The 24,155-nt window shown below is 38.2% G+C and overlaps 1 protein-coding gene and 1 long non-coding RNA gene across 15 annotated transcripts in view; one reads left to right on the top strand and one right to left on the bottom strand.

The window, feature by feature from the left end:
- Window positions 1-331: 331 nt before the first annotated feature.
- LOC137239984 (peroxisomal acyl-coenzyme A oxidase 3) overlaps window positions 332-24,155 on the bottom strand; it is a 64,769-nt gene continuing 40,945 nt past the window's right edge. For 4 of the 14 annotated variants that reach the window (XM_067765828.1, XM_067765836.1, XM_067765835.1 and 1 more), the window contains 6 exons: window positions 23,009-23,160; window positions 22,021-22,944; window positions 21,836-21,961; window positions 19,396-19,738; window positions 1,652-1,804; window positions 332-1,458 (listed from right to left, as the gene is read on the bottom strand). In XM_067765828.1, coding sequence (XP_067621929.1) covers window positions 908-1,458; window positions 1,652-1,804; window positions 19,396-19,738; window positions 21,836-21,961; window positions 22,021-22,944; window positions 23,009-23,143 — 2,232 coding nt within the window. In that variant the 5' untranslated portion in view covers window positions 23,144-23,160 and the 3' untranslated portion in view covers window positions 332-907. Of the gene's footprint in view, window positions 1,459-1,651; window positions 1,805-19,395; window positions 19,739-21,835; window positions 21,962-22,020; window positions 22,945-23,008; window positions 23,180-23,222; window positions 23,402-23,495; window positions 23,637-24,155 lie in introns of those variants that run through there. The other 10 variants (XM_067765825.1, XM_067765830.1, XM_067765832.1 and 7 more) reach the window with 5 other exon arrangements.
- LOC137239986 (uncharacterized) lies at window positions 9,717-12,682 on the top strand. Its single transcript, XR_010949575.1, has 3 exons — window positions 9,717-9,982; window positions 11,189-11,251; window positions 12,016-12,682. It is a non-coding gene; the product is annotated as an uncharacterized lncRNA (long non-coding RNA).

Genomic DNA, 24,155 nt, shown 5'->3' with positions numbered 1-24,155 from the left:
AAGCAAATATCGAGTTCTTCTTATGCTCTGCTTGATTCAAAGATTGGAAGTTGGCTACTTTTTCTTGTCAGATGGTGCCAGTGTGGCTCGATCTACCGTTCCCCATAAAAATACGTGCAATCTACTCATCATGCGTAAGATTGCGTTAAACGCATCTATGTATATGAAAATGGGGCTTTAAGATTTCATCAAACGCATCTAAGTATATGGTAACGTTCATTGTAGCTCGGCCATTATATATTAAAAAAAAATTCTCTCCAGTTTAATAGTTTTGTGCAGTTTGGTTGACAGTTTGACCCTCCGTACACCAAATGACTAGGCTATAATCAAATTGCTTGTGAATGTAAACATTTTAAGTTAGTGTGAATTTTATTTTATACAAGTTTACAGTTTAACAAATAATGTATTTAACACAGACACAATCACTTCCAACATTATACATAAATATATATGTATATTTAGTATATAATACAACATAATATCGTTAAAATGCTCTATAATACATAGGAAAATGCAATTTGTTTTCTTATCCCATGGTTCAACTATATGGTTGGCTCATATCTACAGCAGAAACATACTTTGTTCAGATTGTCAAAATGCGTGTTGGTGTTAGGCGAAATGAATGGATAGAAAATATAAATCTTTGCAATTCTTGTGAGTTGTGGGAAAATAATGCGCTAAATTAAATCCATTTACTGAAAATATAACTGAAAGTGATGTCAAACTATTTTTATTACAAAACTAGGCCATCACGGCGTAAATTATGTGAATGTGTTGGTTACATTTTACGTTTGCCATCTCCTTTTGACAATCCCTATACTAATGAAATAAAAAAATAAAATCAGCTGATGAGATGAGCCAACCATATAATCGAGCCATGGCTTATCCACACTCCGGAATTTGCTTTTTAAAGCTTTGACTTAACCTGAGGAATAATAATTTCCTTCCACCAGGAGGCTCGTTCGAATGCTCCCTTATTGGTCATAAACTCTTTTTGTAAATTTTCATACAAAAGTCCATCGGATTTCGCGATGATCGAATTAAGTGCAAAATCAGGTGGAGCCAAAGCGTCCGCTACCGATACAGCTGATTCCTTTAGGTCACCACATTTCGTTAGTAGTCGTGCACGTATTGTTTCTGCAAATGAAGCCGATATGGCAAATCCACCAACATAAAATGTGGCCATATGACGATCAATACACCACATTGAGTAGATAGTAAAAATGATATTCAACACTTTGGCCAATTCATTGTCAGCACTCAATCGACGATAACATTCCCTAAAGCGACACAGAGCGAAGTATTCCGCGTATGCTATGGAAACATCTCGAGCTCCATACACTTGGGAATTATTGCGAGCATCGAAACGGTGTGCGCCTAACTTTATATCCTCTGCCATTCGCTCCGATGTCCTATCCAACAAGTAGCACAACATCCATTCATAGCAGTGCAAAACAACTAAAAAGAGAGGAAATTTAATAATTACGATTTATTGAATATTACCATCTCTAAGGTTATTGAATAAAGGCACAACAACAGAAATATTAAGCAAGCTACATAAACACATTAATCATCATTTACCCACATACATACAAGGCAACGAAGAGATAACACACATACAGATGTAGTAATTGGTGGAAGTATTACTCACATATACATGCGCATATGGCTATGCGAGAGGCTATAAACGTGCATCTGTAGTTTATAGCTGGTAGCGTATAGCTGGTAACCAAGTAGAAAATTCTAGCAGAAAAACGTCTAGACATTTGGGCACAGAGTATAAAAGCAGCGAAAGCTGAGTAATCTGTAATAAGTTTGATTTAAACACGCTATCAGTTGCGAAGTGAAGTTTAATTGTGTAGTAATTTCAAAGTAGTCTAATAAAGACCATTTTGTAATACAGAATATTGAAGTGTTTTATTCAAAAGTTTAGTGATACGAACGTAAGCAGAAGGTTGCAAATAAGCGGAATTATTTATGGAAATTACGTTACAATACATATAGGTATATATTACGTGAAAAAACTCACAGAATTAGATTATAAAAAAAAGCGGCAGTTTTTTATACGGAACTGCGAAAACGACTTTCTCCCCCATTAAAGATATTTTTTTCGCCTTAACATCCCGCTACATAATGTAATCAGACCAACAGTTTATGAACTATTTCTAGAATTACGTGGCCTAGGTATTTAAGAGTTATCAAATTCGAGTGCAATTTTGCACGGCGTATTTTTAGACCATTATTTATTATATTCCGCCCGCTACACTTTATATTTGAAAAAAGTATAAATAACGAACGGCTTACTGCTCATCAATGATTCATGGATAGCAAGCTCGATGTGGTCATATCAATGTGTTCTTGTTATAGTCGTATCCTTTAGATGATAGTTTCGGAGCTTACTGGGCCTGTATTTTGCAAGGGACTATCAAACTTGGTAACAAACTTCAAAACCTGTGGAAAATGTCTTTACCGCTACAGTAACAGCATTTGCTCTGCTTTCCAGATAATTGCTTTATAGATTAAGTGCTCTGATCTAATTCCAAGCAGTATAATTGTAATTTTTATACTCAGCTGAGCAGAGCTCACAGAGTATATTAATTTTGTTCGCATAACGGTAGTCTGTAACGGCATAAACTAACCGAGATAGATATATATCAAAATGATCTGGCCGAAAAAAGAAATCCATTTAGCCATGTCCGTCCGTCCGTCCGTCCTTAAACACGATAACTTGAGTAAATTTTAATGTATCTTGATGAAATTTGGTATGCAAGTTCCTGGGCACTCATGTCAGATCGCTATGTAAATTGAACGAAATCGGACAAAAACCACGCCCACTTTTTCGATATCGAAAATTTCGAAAAATCGAAAAAGCGCGATAATTCATTACCAAAGACGGATAAAGCGATGAAACTTGGTAGGTGCGTTAACCTTATGACGCAAAATAGAAAATTTATAAAATTTTGGACAGTGGGCGTGGCACCGCCCACTTTTAAGAGAAGGTAATTTAAAAGTTTTGCAAGCTGTAATTTGGCAGTCGTTGAAGATATCGTGATGAATGTTATTCCTATCTATATGTGTGTTAAATAAAAATTAGCAAAATCGGATGACGAACAAAAAAATTTTTTTAAAGTCAAATTTTACCAAAAAATTTAATATCTTTACAATATATAAGTAAATTATGTCAACATTCAACTCCAGTAATGATATGGTGCAACAAAATACAAAAATAAAAGAAAATTTCAAAATGGGCGTGGCTCCGCCCTTTTTCATTTAATACGTCTAGAATACTTTTAATGCCATAAAACGAACAAAAATTTACCATCCTTGTGAAATCTGGTATAGGCATAGATTCTATGACGATAACTGTGAAAATGGGCGAAATCAGTTGAAGCCACGCCCAGTTTTTATACACAGTCGACCGTCTGTCCTTCCGCTCGGCCGTTAACATGATAACTTGAGCAAAAATCGATATATCTTTACTAAACTTAGTTCACATACTTATCTGAAATCACTTTATCTTGGTATAAAAAATGGCCGAAATCCAACTATGGCCAACAAAAGCCCTTGGAATCAGGGCAGGAATACTGTTCGTGATATTACATATGATATTACCAGTCGGTGACGGTAGGCAGATTGGTGGACTGAGGGGTAGTACGCCAAAAATGTACAGCGGCAGCCCTTTATGCCCACGGAAGGGATCAGGTGGCCATAAGTCTGCACCCCTCACCTCAGTTGGGTTGGACACGGGTGAGATAACCTAAAGGGCAAAGCCCTGCTAAAAAAACACTCCTTCCACTCAGCTAGTAGTAGCGGCTCACTCGCTGGACATCGCTCATTCCGTGTTCTTACACCAAAGTGAGATTCCAAGGGCAAATTACCAGCTTTGTACTGCCCAGGCGAAATGGGCACGAAGACACAATCGTTCTGCAGCCTCACTGCTTTAACCTTAGTTTCGTTTTGGCTATTAAAAACAAGCTTGTCGCCTTCAGACGATCGAAACTTATTTCTCTTCCTAACGGTTGCGGGACCGAGGCTTCCTTGCAGCAAAACCCTTCTGCCACTTCACGAGCCCAAAACAAATGTTCATTGCCCCAAGTTATTCCTAGTGCTGTAGGATGGTAGATAGTATTGTGAGGGGCTCTTTTGATCTCTCTAATTCGTACTCTTGTGTACACTTTTTCTCCGTTCCCCGCAAAGTTTTATTTTTCACTAGCTTGTCATTTGGTTCTCCTTCTCTCCTCCCCTTATCAAGGTACCATCCTGACAACGCAGAGTAAAAAAAAAGCTCGCCAAAGTAGCGCCTCATACTGTAATAAGTCAACCGTTACTTTCCGAACTGGCCCGGTATTGGGAAGGCTTTGATGAAGTATAGCCAAATAAACCCCTTGGCTACAGATCATCCAATAGATAAGTTCCATGAAACACCGCGGAAGCAGGGATTTGATAGTTCTACGTCACTGACAAGGTGATTACCGTAGTGAGGGTACATAAATATATAGTTTCTATCACTCAACTGATGGAAACATGTTGCCAAAGCATCATTTGTCAGATGTAGGTTTTGACAAAACCCAAAATGTGAATGTAGCATAATTAGTAATTTAACGTAAGCTCCAAACTGTTGAGTTGATTAAAAATATTGACGGTGCCTCAAAAAATTAATTACCCAATGGTTGCTCAACAGTTGTGTTTGCTGAAAGTCCCTAATGTCGTTTGGGTTTCGTTGTCTTTTTCACCAGCTGAAAATGCTTATATGCATTAGAGCGTATCCCGAGAAAACTAACGTTTACTATGTTCTCCTCAGGTTAGGTGGAACTGGCCGAGCAATAAAGACCTCACATAGACTGAATGTATCCATACTGTAACCAGAATTTGTTTGACGCCCAGACGGAGAATCCCAGATAGTTACTAGGGCCAGTATTACGTGCTACGATCAGTGACTGAAATAGCAGCCGTTCAATGTACCGAAGCGACTCGGGATATTGCCCGATCAAGGGCTGTCATTTCAGTGTAACCCCATTTCACTGCTACAACAACAACAACAGTGACTGAAAACCGATAACTATGCAACTGTCAAATAAAATTATAACAAATCTGGATCTAACGAGTACTATTTGTCGCTAGCTCAAATGTGCTAATTATCCCATCCACCTTTTCTGAGCTATTGTGATTTAAAAAATGTGTTTGGATCACGGATCGTAATACGTAATACGGGCCCAGAACTTATGCTATAGGATAACTCCGTCCATTTGGCAAATACTAGAACCTTTATAAGACTTAGCTTGATTGCTACTTCTGGCAAATCTGTCGGCTTTTAAGCATGAAAACCATGAAACCAGAAAGCAGTGTGCATTTAGTATATCCATCGTGAGCCTTAAGACTTCTATCTTTAGTGATATGAGCAACTTTGTGAGCTTAACGTCGTAAAATTTGCACATGATCTTAGAAAAGTTCCGCGTTTCTGTTTAAGCGTTTCCTGTTTGATATATCATATGCAACTCCTGTCTTCTTTTTATTTCTTGCGATTGGGACGCCTTTCGTCTATCTATCAATTATATCCCCCTATAACTGGGAATCCAGAATAGATATGTGTTCCGACTTGAACTTCTTTGCGTTCCAGGACACATTTTGATGAAATACTATATTAGAATATTGCCTTGATCGCCTTCTGACTATTAATATATGTATTGACGCGGCTGCAGCTTAAACGCGCTTCCTCCAGAATTTCTGCTGCTTTCTTCACGGCAACAATTACCCCATGAGAGACACTGCTCTGATCTGGCAGCCTGTAAGATCTACTTATTTTTTGATCGACACCGTAAACAGCTGACCTAACCCCTTCTGTTAATTTGGAATCATCGGTATAAACTTATATTGTAATTTCTGTCATTTCCGTACCCTTGCGCCAACCCTCCGGCTCTATTTTGTTCGCAAGATTTCTCTCGAAGCACAGGCAAGGGATCTGTTTGGCTATACGACCTGCACACCAGCTGCTGGAAGTCTTATTACAGTTGATAGCGGAGTGTCATTCAATGCTGCTGTGAAAGTAGTTTTCGGGATTCCCGTCATGCTAATCATTGATAATATGCGTCCCCATCATGTTTTTGGTACAGATATTTTTTGTGTGGCTGTCCACCAAACTAGAACCGTAATACACAATGAAAGAGAGGGCGATGGACCCCACATACACCCCCAGAATTTTTTACAGGCATAGAATATCGTTGAGCGCTTCTTTACTCTCTCCACCACGTTGAGCTTCCACTACAACTTACTGTCTATATAGACATTTAGAGCACTGATGCAGGGTCACCCCTGCTAGCAGTCCATTTTGTAGCTCTTAGTAAAAATACCATATCCGTTTTCTCCGCGTTGACGCTCAACCCAACATTAGATGCCCAGGTATCTGTATCTCAACGCGCCTGATCCATCAAAGAGCTAATTTTTGGAAGGCCCTTTTCACTTATGACAACTGCAACGTTATCTGCGTAAGCCGTACGTTTGACGGGTTCCTCATCGAACAGCCTGAGGTGTTGGTCGATGACGAGCGTCTACAGTAGAGGTGGTAACACCCCCCGCTGCGTCGTGCTCCTGTCTACTGATTTCGTGGCATCATACAACCCCCAGTGTGAAGTAATTTTCTTTCAATTTTACATGCAGCCGATCCATTCGGTTATCGCTGGATGTACTTCATAAGATAGACATTGTTGAAAGCCCCGGCAATGTCTAAGATGACTCCTAAGGCTTACTCCTCTTATTACAGGCCTTTCTTTATGTTTATACTCAGTGCTATGTCTACCAATTTGCTTTTGGTGTACGCATATTGTGTCGTGGAGAATAGTTTTTCCATTCATCTTGGATTTTGGGTACATATTAGACTGGGTCAAAAAAAAGTTGCTAATGTCCGGCCCTAAATTTGAAGATTATGTTGAGGGTTTCGGAACATTTTTTTTAATTTTTTTTGATTCTTCGAAATACAGACGAAACGGTTTTTTCGTTGTAACTTGGTTATTTGACGTCCGATTTTTAAAAATGATATGTCATTATTTTGGCCTTGAGAATCTTCACATTTCCGTTTAATGTCCTTTTAAGCTATGAAGTCGTTTTCACATGATTAGGTCAGCTAACAAAATTTTACCCCCCCTAATGTATGTTTTTTCCTTACCAACGAAAGTACTTAAAAATTCAAGTAAATGTTGCTTTGTGTTTAAGCCGCCTCCATCCCCATTAGACAGCGGCAATTCCTATGCGCAGCCGTGCGCGGCGAATGGAAAGGCGCCAACGAACACTCACCACTGCCATCGGCGAGGAACAACATTTTCCATTCGCCAGTCAAGTACTATCACTCGGCAAACGCGGACGCGCTCCTTTTATATAAATTTAATTAATACTTTAATAGTTTTTTTCTAAAACGTTATAAATATTTCACTTTAATCGTGCTAATTCTTTTACTTTTAGTTTGACTTTCAATGTTAATAACTAAACCACTCTAAATGAGATATATTTACAAGTGTTCAAACTAAATACAAATTCAAAGTATTAATTAAATTTATATAAAAGGAGCGCGTCCGCGTTTGCCGAGTGATAGTACTTGACTGGCGAATGGAAAATGTTGTTCCTCGCCGATGGCAGTGGTGAGTGTTCGTTGGCGCCTTTCCATTCGCCGCGCACGGCTGCGCATAGGAATTGCCGCTGTCTAATGGGGATGGAGGCGGCTTAAACATCCTGCCCGCCCTGCAGGGAAGTTCTTGTAAGGACCTTCTTCAGTTCCTGCAAGGCGCGATTGGTGGTATTTGAGGCGCGACTGGCTATATTACGTCGTTGGCAGGCCTTGTGGGGTGCGCGTGATCGTGCGCTTGGCCATATGTTCCGGTTTGGGGGTTGCCGCTGGTTTCTTCGATCTGTCCGCTGCGCGTGGTAGTGGAGGCAGAGCCGACACTGAAGGCAGCTGTCGGTCTGTGCCGTGGGAGCCAGATGGGTGTCGTCCTGGAAGTATAAGAGCAGACAGAGAAACGAGAAGTGTTGAATACAGCGGATGATAAACGGAAAGATAATTAGACAGGGGAAACGTATATAAGTTAGAGCGCTGTGCTCGAAGGGTGCACCATTGGAAGGAAGCACAGTTTAACTAAGGGGCGTATAACAAGCCCATTTTGGGTGCGAACATCTACAACCCGAACATGGTTGTCAGGTCCGAGGCGAACGTTCTCGATTCGTCCCAGACGCCACTCGGTGGGTGGGAGTGAATCTTCTTTAATTACGACGAGGTCGCCTGGTTGAGGATTTCGCTGTGGCGTTTGCCATTTATAGCGTTTCTGAAGGTCTTTCAGATAATCCTCTAATATAAATATATGCAAAAAGGATCGCGTCCGCAGTTGCCGAGTAATAATGCTTGACTGGCAATGGAAAATGTTGTTCCTCGCCGATGGCAGTGGTGGGTGTTCGTTGGCGCCTTTCCATTCGCCGCGCACGGCTGCGCATAGGAATTGCCGCCGTCTAATGGGGATGGAGGCGGCTTAAACACTTTGAAACTATATTACTAAAATAATAAACAAAGAAGTTATAGCACTTTCAATATTTATTGCAACTGTTATTTTACCTGATTCTTATTATACTTAGACCGGAAACTCATGATATTTTTGGAGGAAAAATTGCAGGGTTTGCATTGAAAAGTTAATAAAGATATGCCAAATATCATGAATAGGGGAAGTCAAAGTAAATAAGTGAGTCAAACCTGTTGTTTCGTATTTATAATAATAACACTATGCGACAAAATCAAAATTTTTTCTGGGTATTGGACAAACACTTTTTCGTAGAGATTGAGGCTTAAGTAAACAAAGTCCTATCTCCGTTTTTCGAACTTAGCCTCCAAAAAATAGATATCGGCTTACGAAATTCGGAGTTCGAAATTCTACATTTCGAAATTTTATTTTATTTTTTTGTTAATGTGTTCAGCAAATTGAAAAAGTAAAACTGTGGGCGTGGTCCGCTCTTTTCCCTTATTTGAAGGGCTGGATTCTTTTTTTGAGAAATTTAGTATAACACCTGTTGTACGAGGTGAAAAGTCAGACTCTGACTTCTGAATCAGTCAGACTCTGACGAAGCTAGCGAAAATTTTGATCTTACATATATAAAGTTCTGGAACCCGGTGCGAATATTTTGAACTTTTTTCATAATATGCTTTTATTATAGGTACAACCGCACTCTAAGTGATGAGTAAGCTTTGTAATCAGTAAGTCACCTGTATTATAATTGTATTGATAATATTAGCAGCGATTGGTGATATGAAGTAGTCTCAAGTGGCACAGCGCCAAATTTTTTACTTGGACTTATGTCGCACCTAATGCATTCATATAACCACAAGTTTTTTGCTACGGATTTTTAACACTGTAGTGGGGTTGACATAATCCCAAGTAACAATAACATTATCTCAAAGGTATTTTTTTGTGATTTATTTTAAATTGAACATTTATAATTTAAACAAGTTAAAAATTTTGCTTTATCAAAATTTTAATTAATTTAAATTTTCTTCTTTAAATGCTGAAGAGTGACATTATCCCGATTGGTATTAAGGCACCTCATGGCCAGTGACATAGGCCCAAGTAAATAATTGGTAGTTATGCCACTTGGGATTATGTCATGCCACACCACATCGATTGCTATCAAGAAAACGAACGAACTCGCAAATCAAACTTTTACATGCAGTCAATTCAAAATTTTTGCAAGATGAGTCGTCTATTATACGCAATAATATTTACTGTAATGATTGCCTCATTCGAAACTGTGCAAGCCGACGACACATTTACGTCCTATCTTGACGGTGGAAATGAATGTAAAAATGTAAAAACCAATCTGGAGGCAATCGCAAATAATGAAAAGGCAAATTTGCAAACGTATGAACAAATTTTGTATATTATTAAAATTTACTTATAATTAAAATAATTTTGTTTTTCATAATTCGCTGTATCATACATAGCATGAAAAGTTGGTAAGCAAAGTTGGTGAAAATATTAATAATTATGTATACTGAAATACAGCAGCGAATAGAAAAATAGCAGTGGCAAATATTTATCGGATTTAATTAAGCAAAATCTGCTTTTCATTTTTGATATTTAAAGAAAAAACTTTTGTGAATTTTATGGTTTGGTTTTTTATAAAAATTTTCTCGAATAATTTTAGGCTTGTTCAACGGAACTTGATCAGTGATGTTGGATTTTGCAGCAGTGCATTATTAGCAATGCTTCCGCTGTTCACTAACAATTGATACAATAGTGAACAGCTCAAGCCTGCTTATAATGCACTACTAGAATATCCAATCTGGCTGATCAAGTTCCGTTGAAAGAGCCTAAAACTATTCCACACAATTTGGATAAAAAATATAGAGTATATATGTATCTAATTATGTATAAAAGGAATAAGAACAAAAAAGGAAATACTTCTAGACAAATCGCAAAGCGTGCAGCGGAACATTTATATGGCTGAGTGGTTAGAGGCATCTGCCTTTACACGAGTATGAAGTGCGAATGTTGGAGATTTCGATTTCAAAACTCAGCTTCCGAAAACCTAACTGATAAAAAGTGAAATTCAGAAGCATGTCCTAGTAACCATTGCCGTGTGCAAATTTACTATTTTTTCTCTAATATCAATAACAAGAAATAATTTTACGAAAATTTTCGACTTTTTACTTGAAGTTTTTTTTAATTTTTTTGAGTATGTATGCACCTTTTAGCCCAATCCAATTTAAACTTTCAAGATATTCTCGAAGGTTGTTTAAGATTTTTCTCCAAACAAAGTGTGAATATTTTTTTAAAAAAGAAGAAAATCCCAAACTACCTACGGAAAACAAAAATTTTCAAAAACCAACGTAAATTTTGGGAGTCCTAAAGTGAGTTTAGAATTGACTGGGCAATAAAACTGCACACTTGAAAAAAAAAATTAAAAACCTACAAATATGAAGTGCGAATTTTTTTTTATTATCTCGAATTTTCGAAAACATTTTAAGATTGGTTTTCATAGCTTAAGTTCTAAAGTTCCATGAAGTTCTTTCTTAAAATATAGAAATTAGAAAAAGTGAAATATAATTGACGAAATTTGCTTGAAATTGCAACAACAATTTTTTTGTTTGCTGCTGTATATACATATTTTTCATATTTTTTATTTTTATAATTTTCATACAATTTACATTTTAATGAAGGATTGACAATTTGAATACCGCAATGCAGCAGCTAACGGGACGTATTACGCAATTACAAAATGAGTAGGATTTGAATATCTTTATATCACATTTACACTACACCAAATGCGTTATTTAGGTCGGAAAGCTCGATTTGTGATGTATTTTCCTCATATAAGTCGCATTTATGTACTGTAACGAAGTTAAGGAAACTCCGCTTATTTCAAACCTTCTGCTAACGTTCGAATCGCTAAACTTTTGAATAAATAACTCCCATATTCTGTATTGCAAAATGGTCTTTATTAGATTACTTTGGGAGTAGGACAATTATACTTCACTTCGCAACTAATAGCGTGATTAAATCACACTGGTTAGTCATTCCTCAGCTTGCGCTGCTTTTATACTTTCTGTTGCCTCGGCCGCATATTTCTCCAAAGGTCTAGACGTTTCACCTTCTTTCTTGGTTACCAGCTATATACATGTATATTTGTAGTTTGAGCGTTTCTCATAGTCAAATGCGAGTGTATGTGTGAGTAACTACTTCGGCTGATGACTACATATTTGTGTGTCTTCGTCGCCTTCTAAATAAGAGTGGCTGCTTTATTGTTGTTGTGCATTTTGTTAGTAGCAACTTAGTGATGCTAATATTCGTCACAGTATGTTATGACTGATTTGGCCTGCCAATGCAATCCACAGTCGAGCTTTGCAGGGAAGGTTAAGCTGTTAATGAAGGCAATGTAAACGCTTTCAAATGACTCATTCCGAAGTATGCATTTGGGGCTAGTGTAAATGTGATATCAGTTGCAAACGTATACTAATATTGTTTTTTCATTTCAATTCTTTTTTAGTATCAATGATCTTAATCGCAAACGCAGTTGTACTGTGAAACAAGGGGCCCTATATGCTAACTGTGAGTTTTAAAGTGTACACAAGAAATTGTGCAAACTTTGAAATTCTGATTCTGTAAAGCAAAACTGTGAACAAAAAACCTCACTGATAAAAACTTCGTACTAGTGTACACTATTTTGACATTCAAAACTCATACGCACTGTTGCAGAATGACCTTTTTGTTTTCATGGCGTTTGATGAATATTTTCTCACTGACATAAGACTTTTACATTCAGCGCTCATTCAGCAAAACAATGTGCACAATACTTTACAGAATCGCATTAAAATTTAAAGTGTAAATTGTATGTACAAATGAGTTTTCAATAAGTGTAAAGCAAAACTGTGAACAAAAAACCTCACTGATAAAAACTTCGCACTAGTGTACACTATTTTGACATTCAAAACTCATACGCACTGTTGCAGAATGACCTTTTTGTTTTCATGGCGTTTGATGAATATTTTCTCACTGACATAAGACTTTTAAATTCAGCGCTCATTCAGCAAAACAGTGTGCACAATACTTTACAGAATCGCATTAAAATTTAAAGTGTAAATTGTATGTACAAATGAGTTTTCAATAAGTGTAGAGTTTTCAGTTTTTCACAGTTAGGGAATTGACCCCCAGAAAGCAATCGGAAATATGATATTTAAACAAATATGATTGTGTTTTATTATCATATAATGGAATATTCATCTGAGGTGTGTGGAAGGCGAGCATATGAATAGCTATGTATGTTTCTTATAGAAGATAATAAATTCATAGATTCAAATTGTTGCTATTTGGTTTAGTGCTAACTTAGGTACAATGTCTACTTGATCGACAATGAGTTAACAGCAACTCAAATGCTTATTCTGTGTGTGTTATGTGCTCTTATAGGTTTCTATACTCTTTCATGAATAGTTTCCTAATCAATAAGATTTTTTTTTTTAATTTGTGCGTAATTAGTAATGTTTTACAACCTCAACAAACTCCTTCTGTGTAGAAATAAATTTGCCTATCAGTCAGGAAAATCCACGGGGACGGATATTCATAGCCTCATGGAAAAAATTGAAAAGGATTTGATTCTAAAAATAAAGCCCTTTGCGCTTTTACTGTAGTCTCAGGAGCTTTCGATAGCACGACACATCAAGCTATCGAACAAACTATGATAGGAAAGGATATAAGCCCAAAGATCATTAACTAGGTGCTATCTATGATTAAGAGAAGAAATCAGTCTTGAGCTGGGAGAGACGACCGATTCTATTGTGATCAATAAAATTCGCCGTCAAGGGGATGTACTCTCTCCTCTATCGTGGAACTGGGAGGGACAACTGAATTAATTTTAGCCACTAGAGGATGCCGTCAAAAAGGTGTACCCTCTCTTTTCTAGGGGAGCGTGTCATAGATGAAATAATATTCAACTTCATGCAACAAACCCTGTGCATCATAAAAAGGTGATGTGAAACTGTCCTAGTGCCTTTTACTATTCATGACACAGTGTTCCTACTGCTTTAGGCTACTTGCGCCTGAAAAGTGCTACAGTGCTCTGCCAGCTTGTGGGAAATTTTTATTTTCGGGTCAGTACACTATACCGCAGACTCTCTTTCTATAACTTCGAAACCCCCGATATACATATGTATGTATTTATTGCCACGTCTGCCAATTGAGCGCCCTTGCGCCAACCTTCCACCTCTATTGTGGATCTAAAATACCCATCGAAACGCAGGTAAGCAACTAGGTAGCCTGCACGACTAATATCTGATGACGCTATACTACTACGGACGTATGGTTTGCGGTGAAGCTGCATTGAATCCCGTTGCTTTTGTTTGCGCTATGTTCTTCGCCACTAGGTCTACAGGTGAAATGTGCAGAATGGCATATATTGCAGCTGTCGGGGCTTGTTTTTAGGGCTCCCGTTAGGTGGGCATTTGTAGCCTACTTTGGTGATAAACCAAATATTAAAAATATTTAGTAATTTTTTAAATTTATTTTATTCATTTGAAGTATTTATTTTTTTAAAACTAATTAGAATTGATGTAATCAAAAATTTTCATATTTAAAAAGGAAAACTCTATTAAAAAATTATTTAAAAACTAAAGTATAAATAACAAAGTATATTTTTTTATAATAATTAACACTATATTTACACCCTGTATTTGGTGGTTAACCAAATATTAAAAATATTTATTTATTTTTATACTCAGCTGAGCAGAGCTCACAGAGTATATTAATTTTGTTCGCATAACGGTAGTCCGTAACAGCATAAACTAATCGAGATAGATATAGACTTCTATATGTATATCAAAATGATCCGTCCGTCCGTCCATAAACACAATAACTTGAGTAAATTTTGAGGTAGCTTAATGAACTTTGGTATGTAAGTTCCTGGGCACTCATCTCAGATTGCTATTTAAAATGAACGAAATCGGACTATAACCACGCCCACTTTTTCGATATCGAAAATTTCGAAAAACCGAAAAAGTGCGATAATTCAGTACCAAAGACGGATAGAATGATGAAACTTGGTAGGTGGGTTGACCTTATGACGCAGAACAGAAAATTAGTAAAATTTTGGACAATGGGCGTGGCACCGCCCACTTTTAAAAGAAGGAGTTTTGCAAACTGTAATTTGGCAGTCGTTGAAGATATCGTGACCAAATTTGGAAGGAACTTTACTCCTTTTACAATATGTGTGCTAAATAAAAATCAGCAAAATCGGATGACGAGCACGCCCAGTTTTTAAAAAAAATATATTTTAAGTCAAAGTTTACCAAAAAATAATAATAATAATATCTTTACAGTATATAAGTAAATTATGTCAACATTCACCTCCAGTAATGATATGATGCAACAAAATACAAAAATAGAATAAAGTTTCAAAATGGGCGTGGCTCCGCCCTTTTTCATTTAATTTGTCTAGAATACTTTTAATGCCATAAGTCGAACAAAATTTTTCCAATCCTTGTGAAATTTGGTACGGGCATGGCTTCTATGCCGGTAACTGTTTTCTGTAAAAAGGGGCGAAATCGGTTGAATCCACCGTTAACACGATAACTTGAGCTAAAATCTATATATCCTTACTAAGCTTAGTTCACGTACTTATCTGAACTCACTTTATCTTGGTATTAAAAATGGGGAAGTCCGACTATGACCACGCCCACTTTTTCGATATCGAAAACTTCGAAAAATGAAAAAAATGCCATAATTCTATACGAAATACGAAAACAGGGATGAAACATGGTGATTGGATTGGTTTTTCGACGCAAAATATAACGTTATAAAAAACTTTGTAAAATGGGTGTGACGCCTACCATATTAAGTAGAAGAAAATGGCAAATTTCTGCAGGGCGAAATCAAAAGCCCTTGGAATCAGGGCAGGAATACTGTTCGTTGTATATATATAATATATATATAATATATAAATAAATTAGCAGTACGCGACAGATGAGGTTCTGGGTCACCCTGGTCCACATTTTGGTCGATATCACGGAAATGCCTTCACATACCTTTAATTTGATACCCATATCATACAAACACATTATAGAGTCACCCCTGGTCCACCTTTACGGCGATATCTCGAACAGGAGTCCACCCATAGAACTAAGGCCCACTCCCTTCTAAAATATTCATTAACACCTTTCATTTGATACAAATATCGTACAAACACAATCTAGAGTCACCCCTGGTCCACCTTTATGGCGATATCTCGAAAAGGCGTCCACCTGCAGTACAATGGCTCACTCCCTTCTAAAATACTCTTTAATACCTTCCATTTGATACCCATGTCATACAAACACATTCCAGGTATACCCCAGGTCCATTTTCCTACATGGTGATTTTCCTTATTTTGTCTCCAAAGCTCTCAGCTGAGTATGTAATGTTCGGTTACACCCGAATTTATTTGTTGAAATCGAGAATATGAGGTCCTATGAGTTCTTGGCAACCTCTGGGGTGCCACAAGGTAGTATTCTCGGTCCAATCTTATTTGTTATTTTCATAAATGACGTCGGCTTATATTTAAAGCATTCAAATTATTTACTTTATGCTGATGATTTAAAACTGTTTAGGCGTATCACCTCTGTATCTGATGCATTGCTCCTACAGAGAGATTTTGATGCTCTTAATGTGTGTGTTGTTAATAATCATCTGAGACTCTGCAAATGTTGGCATATCACGTTTTCTAGATCTACAAGTGCGCTTACGTCAACATACATATCTTGCCTCGATCAAAGAATTTCTTGATCTTGGTGCCATTTTCGACTCTTCGTTCACTTTCGTTAACCATGTTAACTATCTCATACCAAAAGCGTATGCTAATTTAGCTTTTTTACGGCGTTATGCCGTAAGGACCCATACACTAGGAGTATATTGTATAATTCATTAAAAAAAAAAAAATAAATGTAAGGCGCGATAACCTCCGAAGAGATCTAAGGCCGAGCTTCTCTTCCAATTTGCGTCGTGCTCCTCTTGATTTTTCCCTACAAATTGGCCGGACGGGACCTACATGTTTTATGCCGACTCCGAACGGCATCTGCAAGGCAGATGAGTTTTCACTGAGAGCTTTTCATGGCAGAAATACAATCGGAGCGCTTGCCAGACACTGCCGAGGGGCGACCCCGCTTAGAAAAATTTTCTTCTAATTGAAAAATCTTATTTCTAAAATTTTGATGTTGCTTTGCCCGGGAGTTGAACCCAGGGCATACGGTGTGATAGGCGGAGCACCCTACCATTACACCACGGTGGCCGACAATCATTATTGTGATCTAAATTAGAGTACGCCTCTATCATATGGAACCCCATTTACAGCACATACTCTGCTAGAATTTAAAGAGTTCAACGTAAATTCATTCGATTTTCCTTCCTACTCCTTCATTTTGTTAATCTCCTACCACCTTATATAAACAGGTGCATGCTTATAAATGTTATGCCACTGCATGTCAGACGTTCAGTACAACATTTAATGTTTATTTACGATATTATCTCTGGTACTATTTTGATTGCTCAACTCTGTTGGGGCAGTTAAATTTTCTTGTTTCTAGTAGATCTCTACGCTCTCACAATATATTCTACGGTGAAGTTCTGAGAACCAATTACCTTAGCTTTGCCCCTCTCACAAGAGGCCTCGAAGAGCTTAATAAAATTTTTAGAAGGCTAAATCTTGATTTTGCAGTGCCCAGGCTTTTGTTTAAGTTAGGGATTGAGTCTTACTATCGAGAAAATTTATCCCCTCCTTGAATTTATTTTAGTTATTAAGTTTTAAGTTAATTTGCAAACTTGTAAATCTAGTCAGTAAGGTTTCTGCCATTGACTCAATAAATATGAATATTAATATGAACTTAGCCTTCCTTACTTGTAGTTCTTTCGATCGTTGTCGAATTTATAAAGTGACGTAATCCAGCGGGCGGGGAAAAAAGAATGACAGATGAAAGGAAGATCGAAAGCAAAAAAAGAAGTGAAACATGAAGCGGAACCTATACATGAATCGAGATCGAATATAAAAACTGAATCGAAACGCTGATCGAAAGCGAAATGGAAAATGACGGACCCGAAACCAAAATGAGAACGAAACCGTAAACCAGCCCGGAACCGGATGCAACATTGAAACAGACAATCAAATCGGAGCCGAAATCGTAATGCAAAGCAAAAGAAGAAGCAACCCGGAAGGGAAAGCAAAAAACACGTTTACCGAAACAAACTGAAAATGATACCAAAATTAGAGACGAAAACAAACCATAACCCCGAAACCGAAAGCTTCCCGAAAGACTGATCCGAACTCGAAATTGAAACCGCAAGCATTGGAATAAAAATCAAGCGCACGTTTATGAAATATTTTTATTTCCCGGACGTGATAGAGAAACCTAGATGTTGTTGTTGTTGTAGCAGTGCTTCACCCCAACCAATAGGCGCGACCGATCACAAAGTGTCAACAATATCCCCTAACGGGAGTCCAAGGAAACTCGCAGTTTCAACAAGGATGGACCATGGTGAGAGGGGTGTTAGAGGCTTTGGTTCCGTATTACAATTGAAGAGAGGGTTGGTGTCATGTGGGAACACATTGCAAGCTGGACATACATTTTGTATGTCGGGGTTGATTCTGGATAGGTAAGAGTTTAACCTGTTACAGGCCCAGATCGAAGTTGAGCTTGAGTAGAGTGACGAGCGTTTGCCTATGGGTAGTACATTCCTCTTCTGTGAGTTCGGGGTATTTTTCTTTAAGAACTGGATTCGCCGGGCGGTTCCTGACATAGACGTCCGCTGCCTGTTTGTGGATATCACTGAGGATCTGTTTGTGTTTTTTTGCTTTATACCGCTGTATTTACATGTCCCATATTTCTTCATAATGCTTGCAGAGATGACCTCTTAAGCCCCTGGGAGGTGTGGCCTCTTCAATTAGATGTCTTTTGGGATGCCCAGGTTTCTTGGTATTCAACAGAAACTGTTTGTTCAGCATTTCGTTTCTCTCCCTAATGTCGAGTACTCTCGCCTCATTGTGTAGGTGGTGTTCTGGGGACATAAGAAGACAGTCCGTAGCCGTTATGAGAGCAGTGTTTTGGTAGGCCTGTATTTTCTTCCAGTTAGTAACCTTTAGGCTTGGATACAATAAGAAGACTCCTTCTGGTGGCGAAAGTAGCTTACATATGTAGCAGTTAAACAAAAGTGGGGATAGGACACCACCCTATGGTACCCCTGTTTAATTCTTCTTGGTTTAGATGTTATGTTCCAGAATTAAACCGATGCTTGCCAACCAGACAAATAATTTTCGGTCCAACTTTGGAGGCTTGGAGGAAGGGAGGACTCTTCCAAGTCTTGGAGTAACGTGCCGTGGTTGTTCGTATCAAACGCTTTTGATACATCTAGCGCAACGAGTACTGTTCTTTGGTGGGGTTTTTGATTTAATCCGCAATTTCTCTATGTAGTTTTCGAAAGCCATGCTGATGATTGGCAAGACGCAAATTTTCAGTGGAATAGGGAAGCAGAATGGCTTCAAGTGTTTTGGCTACTGACGATAGGAGAGATGTCGGACGATAAGATTCTCCTACGTTAGCTGGTTTCCCAGAAAAACCTAGATCGATAACGGTAATGTTATATTCCGTAGGAAGAATTAGTCATTAAGTAGTGCTGGCGGGAAATAGTGATTTACAGTTCCATACTATTAATAGCAACAATTTATAATCAAACCTGAACAAAAGCAGCAGAGATAGGTATATCCGATTTAAATAACGCGGTAGGAAGTGACGGAACCGCACCGCTGCCGCTCTTGTTCAGCTGCGACTATAATTGCAACATAAATGACGATATCACATTATATCTCATTATTGTGTTATTCTTCCTTAATATTCAAATTCGCATTTATACTCACATTCCATAGACTCAATAGGCGATTTCCGTACGACATCCTCGTAGGTGTGCTGCAGAATTTCTTCACGATTTTTCAGAAAATTAGCTGTACCTATTGGACTTTCCACAGTGCCGTTCCATTGACGTAAAAGCCAATTCGAAGCTTGTTGACCGAGAACATTGTTGTCACCTTCATAGGTAACACTCGGGTCATGGTCATTGCGCAGATCGCCCAACTTGGCAGCTTTCAAATAGCCATGTCCACCACAAGCTTCTCGTGCTTCTTGAATTGCATCTCTCGCCGTCCACGTTATCAGAGGCTTCGATGAGGAGATAACAGCATGAATTTCTGAAACAATTTGGGTCTAGAAATCGACAAAATTTAGTTGTTAAACTGGGTTCTTTTAAACCAAATATGAAGAACAGATAAAAAAGTTTCGAATTTAAAATGTTTAACCGTGTACTAGGAAAGGTTTTGTTTATGTGTATCAAGGTTGCGTAATTCTAAATCCTTTTTGATTTAAAATCCACCATCAAATTAACTTGTGCTTTGATTGTTCAACAAATCAAAGATACTTTTTATACCTTTCATGAAAATGGAATGGTACATTAAGTTTGGCCCGGGTCTCAAAATTGTAAGTCCTTAAAGGAGAATATAGGAATACCGATGTAATCAGACGATCTGAGTTAACTTATCAATGTCTGTTTGAACGAAAACTAATCCCTCAATTTTTGAGACATCTTGACTAAATTTGGTGAGCTGGTACATTTTGTCCTATTATACATTTGTCGAAAACGACTGAATCGGACTACTACATATTCTTTGACGAGCTCTTTGGCCTCGTCATTCGTGATCCCCTTAGCAGAAGTCGCTTTAGGTGCTTATCAGGGTCAACACTCAGGCGATCAATCTGGAAAACGTAAAAGCCTCTGTTCATCCTCACTCGAGATGTCTGATTGATAATCCACCCATTCATCTTGTGAAATATCTACCTCAGCCATCTTCAGTCTAGTACAGTTGAAAATAGGTCAGCTGGGACATAGCTCCCAATATCCCAGTAAGACTTATTATAACCAGAGGGCACTAGGTATCTGGAGTTCACCGTAGTAAGACACACAAAAATAGTGCCATTCATCCCCTGAGCACGGTTCGGATAACACTCGGAATAACGAGCATTTTCGAGTTGTCCTCTCCATATTCGATAAAGGAAAGCATGGGAAACTTTGGCAGAAAATCCAGAAAGCCTTGACCCCAGTGGGTTAGGGGGCTTAGAATATACCCGCGGTAGGTATGCTTGTCGCAAGAGGTGACTAAAATACCAAATTAATTCAAGGGGTTGTGTAGCGCAACCCTATCAAGGGTTGCCATGGCGAATCCTGTTTCATTGACAGCCGAGGCTCTGGCGACCCCAAGTTCCTTATGGAACCAGGGGGTAGGGAGGGCGGGATGGCCTAGAAGGTTTGATGTGGTCATGTAAATCGTTCCCGAGATGGTCGGGCTAGTGCCTTGATGGTACTTTGTTACCGGAACGTACCGGATCTATATCCGGAAAAGGACCATCAACATCGATAACACTCCCCAAAGCCTTCGGGGCTGTCTTTATCGTTAATACAACAACAACAACAACAACATGGTGAAACTTTGTGCAGTGACTAGTGACTAGTAAAAGAACAATACGAGTATTGAGTGAGTAGTATCGATACTTTTCCGAAAAATACTCGAGTATTTCGATACTCTACCTCGATAATTTTTCCAGATACTTTACCAAGTGCCGATGGTCTACAGGTTTAATATCAAAAAAGTATAATCCATTAGCACCATAACTTGAGCAAAAAACTGAGATATTTTACCAAATCTGGTACACGAAATTGTCTGAACTCAAGATACAGTCGCCGATGCCGTAAAAGCTACACTTTTTACTTAAAACGACCTTTTGATAATGGTGAAATTAGAGATGATTTCTGCACATGGTCGTGGCAGAAAAGTATGTGTTTATTGTCCAGAACCAGTAACTCCAAAAAAATTATGAAAATTAAAGTTTTGCAAGCCGTTGGTATCATTTTACAATTTGGCAGAAATATGATCCTTCGTCATCCAGCAAACTTCTGGTAACACAATTAACATATTTGGTATATATGAGGTACTAAGAGACCGGTACAATTACCTTTAATTATACGAGGAATATGTGAAGCTGTCGCAATCTGATGGCGAAAAATGATTTTTTGTTTTCGGAAGAAATGGGTTTTGGTTCGTATGTCATCCTCGCAAGCGCTCCACCCCCCTAATAGAGCAAATTACCTTTGGTTTTGCGGCTATTGAAGTGCCCGCTATATGATCGCTTATGTGTAGGTGGGGTGACCGAGAGCACGGGACCTATCGTCAACCCAAAACGTAACTTTCGGCCACCTTTTTCATTCGTGTCTATGTTATCGTTGTTTACTCGTCTTCGATAACAACTTACCAATAACTCAAATCCATTAGAATCTTTTTGCGACTGTGCAATGATTTTGAGGTAAGTTTCGGTCAACTCGGCAACAGCAACTTTTAGTACACAGGCAGCCGCCAGATAAGGAAATATACGCCATTGCTAAAAAATTTTAGAATTATTAATTTTTCAAAGACGCGAACCACTACACATCTACTCACTTGCAATTGATATTCTATTATCGCTATTTCTGGTCCATCCTTCTCAGGTCCAAACTGCTTTCTAAGCGCTGCATATCGCACAGCAATCACAGACGCACTTGCCAGCGTATTCACCGACTCCTGTGTAATGCCGATACGACCCGCCGAAAAAGATTCCAAAGCAGCGCCCAACACCTTGCCCGGTTCGGAGAAGACACTTTCATATACACCTTCCGGTGACACATCACCAGTACGATTGAGAAGGTTTTCGCGTGGTATGCGATAATTTGAAAACATAACGAAACCATTATCAATTCCATTAAGACCAATCTTTTCACCGATATCACCTACCAATACGCCAGGATACGCTTGCAAAGTTTTCGGGTCGCGTATTGGTATTAAAAAACCATGCAATCCATGATTTTCGCCATCTGCCGTATATAAATTGGCAAATGTCATTGCTATTGTTGCTGTTTTGCCCAAATTACCAACCCAGCATTTTGCAGCCTCAAAGTCAGGTGTATTGATGACGAACTCCTGTGTTGCGGGATCGTATGTAGCAGTCGTACGAATATTTTTAGTATTACTGCCATGCGCGACTTCAGTGATAGCCAAACATGTTATTAGTTCCCGGTTCCAGGCCGCATCGTAGTATTTCATGTGTCGTTCTGTGCCCATAGCCCGTATGGCGTTGTTGAAGAGGCCAATGCCCAAAGCGATCTTTACCGACAAGCTTGGCGAGTATACGTGTAAAGCTTCATTAATACTCATTAAATATTTGGTCTTCTCACCGAAACTCTTTTCTTCAATTTCCTTGGGGATGAGATTTAGTTTTGGCATATGATTGACTTGGAGGGCACAGAGATGCTTTTGTTCGCCGCTAGACAGTGTTTCTGTGTGTTTCGCAAACAATGGATCATTTTCCAGGATCTTCCAAACTTTATACTGCAAAATTTAAGAACAGAAAATAATAAATTTTTTCAAGATAAATACAATTAAATGCACAAACTTTAATGCGCAGATCCTTTTCCCGTTCTAATATCAATTTGAGCTGCTTCCAATCAAATTTTGCACGATTCCTGTATCTGCATAGAGGTCCTTTCGGAAGATCCGGTATAAAAGAAACGTCCGGTATCTGGCCCATATCACAGCCTACTGGAACTGTAATGAACAATTTTACCTTAAAAAGTTTATAAGTATATAAAAATAAGACACGAATTCACCTAAATGTAGCAGTAAAATATGCGTTCAATTGTGTATGAGATGTGAAACTTTGGGCAGACATAAAAGTGCTACCAGTCGAAAGCAATGCACCTCCAAGGTAAACAAACTCTATTGTGTCTTTTCTGGAAAATGCATACAACAGTGAGAGAAATTTGTGTATTGGTATGGGAAGAGCTACCTGCGATTAGATGCAAGCATTAAATAAAGTGTCAAAATTTGAAAAATTTGAAATATCAAAAACTTTGAGATATATATATGGAGGATTACCTAACCTTGATTGTCGGTTCGAAAACATCCTATCATAATCGTTAGTGACACAATGAAAATTTTCATATAGATGCGTTTGACACAAGCTTATGAATGCCAATAACATCGCCACAATCAACCAAGATGTTGCGTTTGTAAATACGAAGGAGCTTCAGACTTGGAAATTGAAGTTTATTACGCCTTGCCCATTCACATACAAAATTTCGCGAAGCACTGTTGTAAACATTCTCCCTATACAACAAAAATACTTGCTAACATATTTTGTGCCGTATTCGATTGTTATATTGCAGTTTTTAATTGTGAAATTTGTTAGAAAATTTACCAACCAGTGGGAAAAATAATTTCACTTGCAAAGTGTGGCTAAGGGTGCCAAAGCAAATGTCAAATTCTTCTTCTTATTATTTGCTTGGAACAAAATCGGGAAGTTGGCTACTTTTCAATATCAGATTGCGCCAGTGTCGCTCATTATACCGTTCTCCATAAAAATACTTGCAATCTAATCATAATGCATAAGCATGTGTTAAACTCATATATATGAAAAACTGCTTATATGTCGGACCTATAAGCGATTTTGGCCGTTTGGTGTCAATTATAATACTTTCTTGGCCGGAGCTTCTTCGTCATTTCACATAACATGACCAAGCCAGCGAAGCCCCTGGGCTTTT

Source organism: Eurosta solidaginis, chromosome 2 (assembly GCF_040869045.1).
Source record: "Eurosta solidaginis isolate ZX-2024a chromosome 2, ASM4086904v1, whole genome shotgun sequence".
NCBI lineage: Eukaryota > Metazoa > Arthropoda > Insecta > Diptera > Tephritidae > Eurosta > Eurosta solidaginis.
The sequence above is the reverse complement of the archived record's forward strand: the minus strand, read 5'-3'. Positions and strand labels throughout refer to the sequence as shown.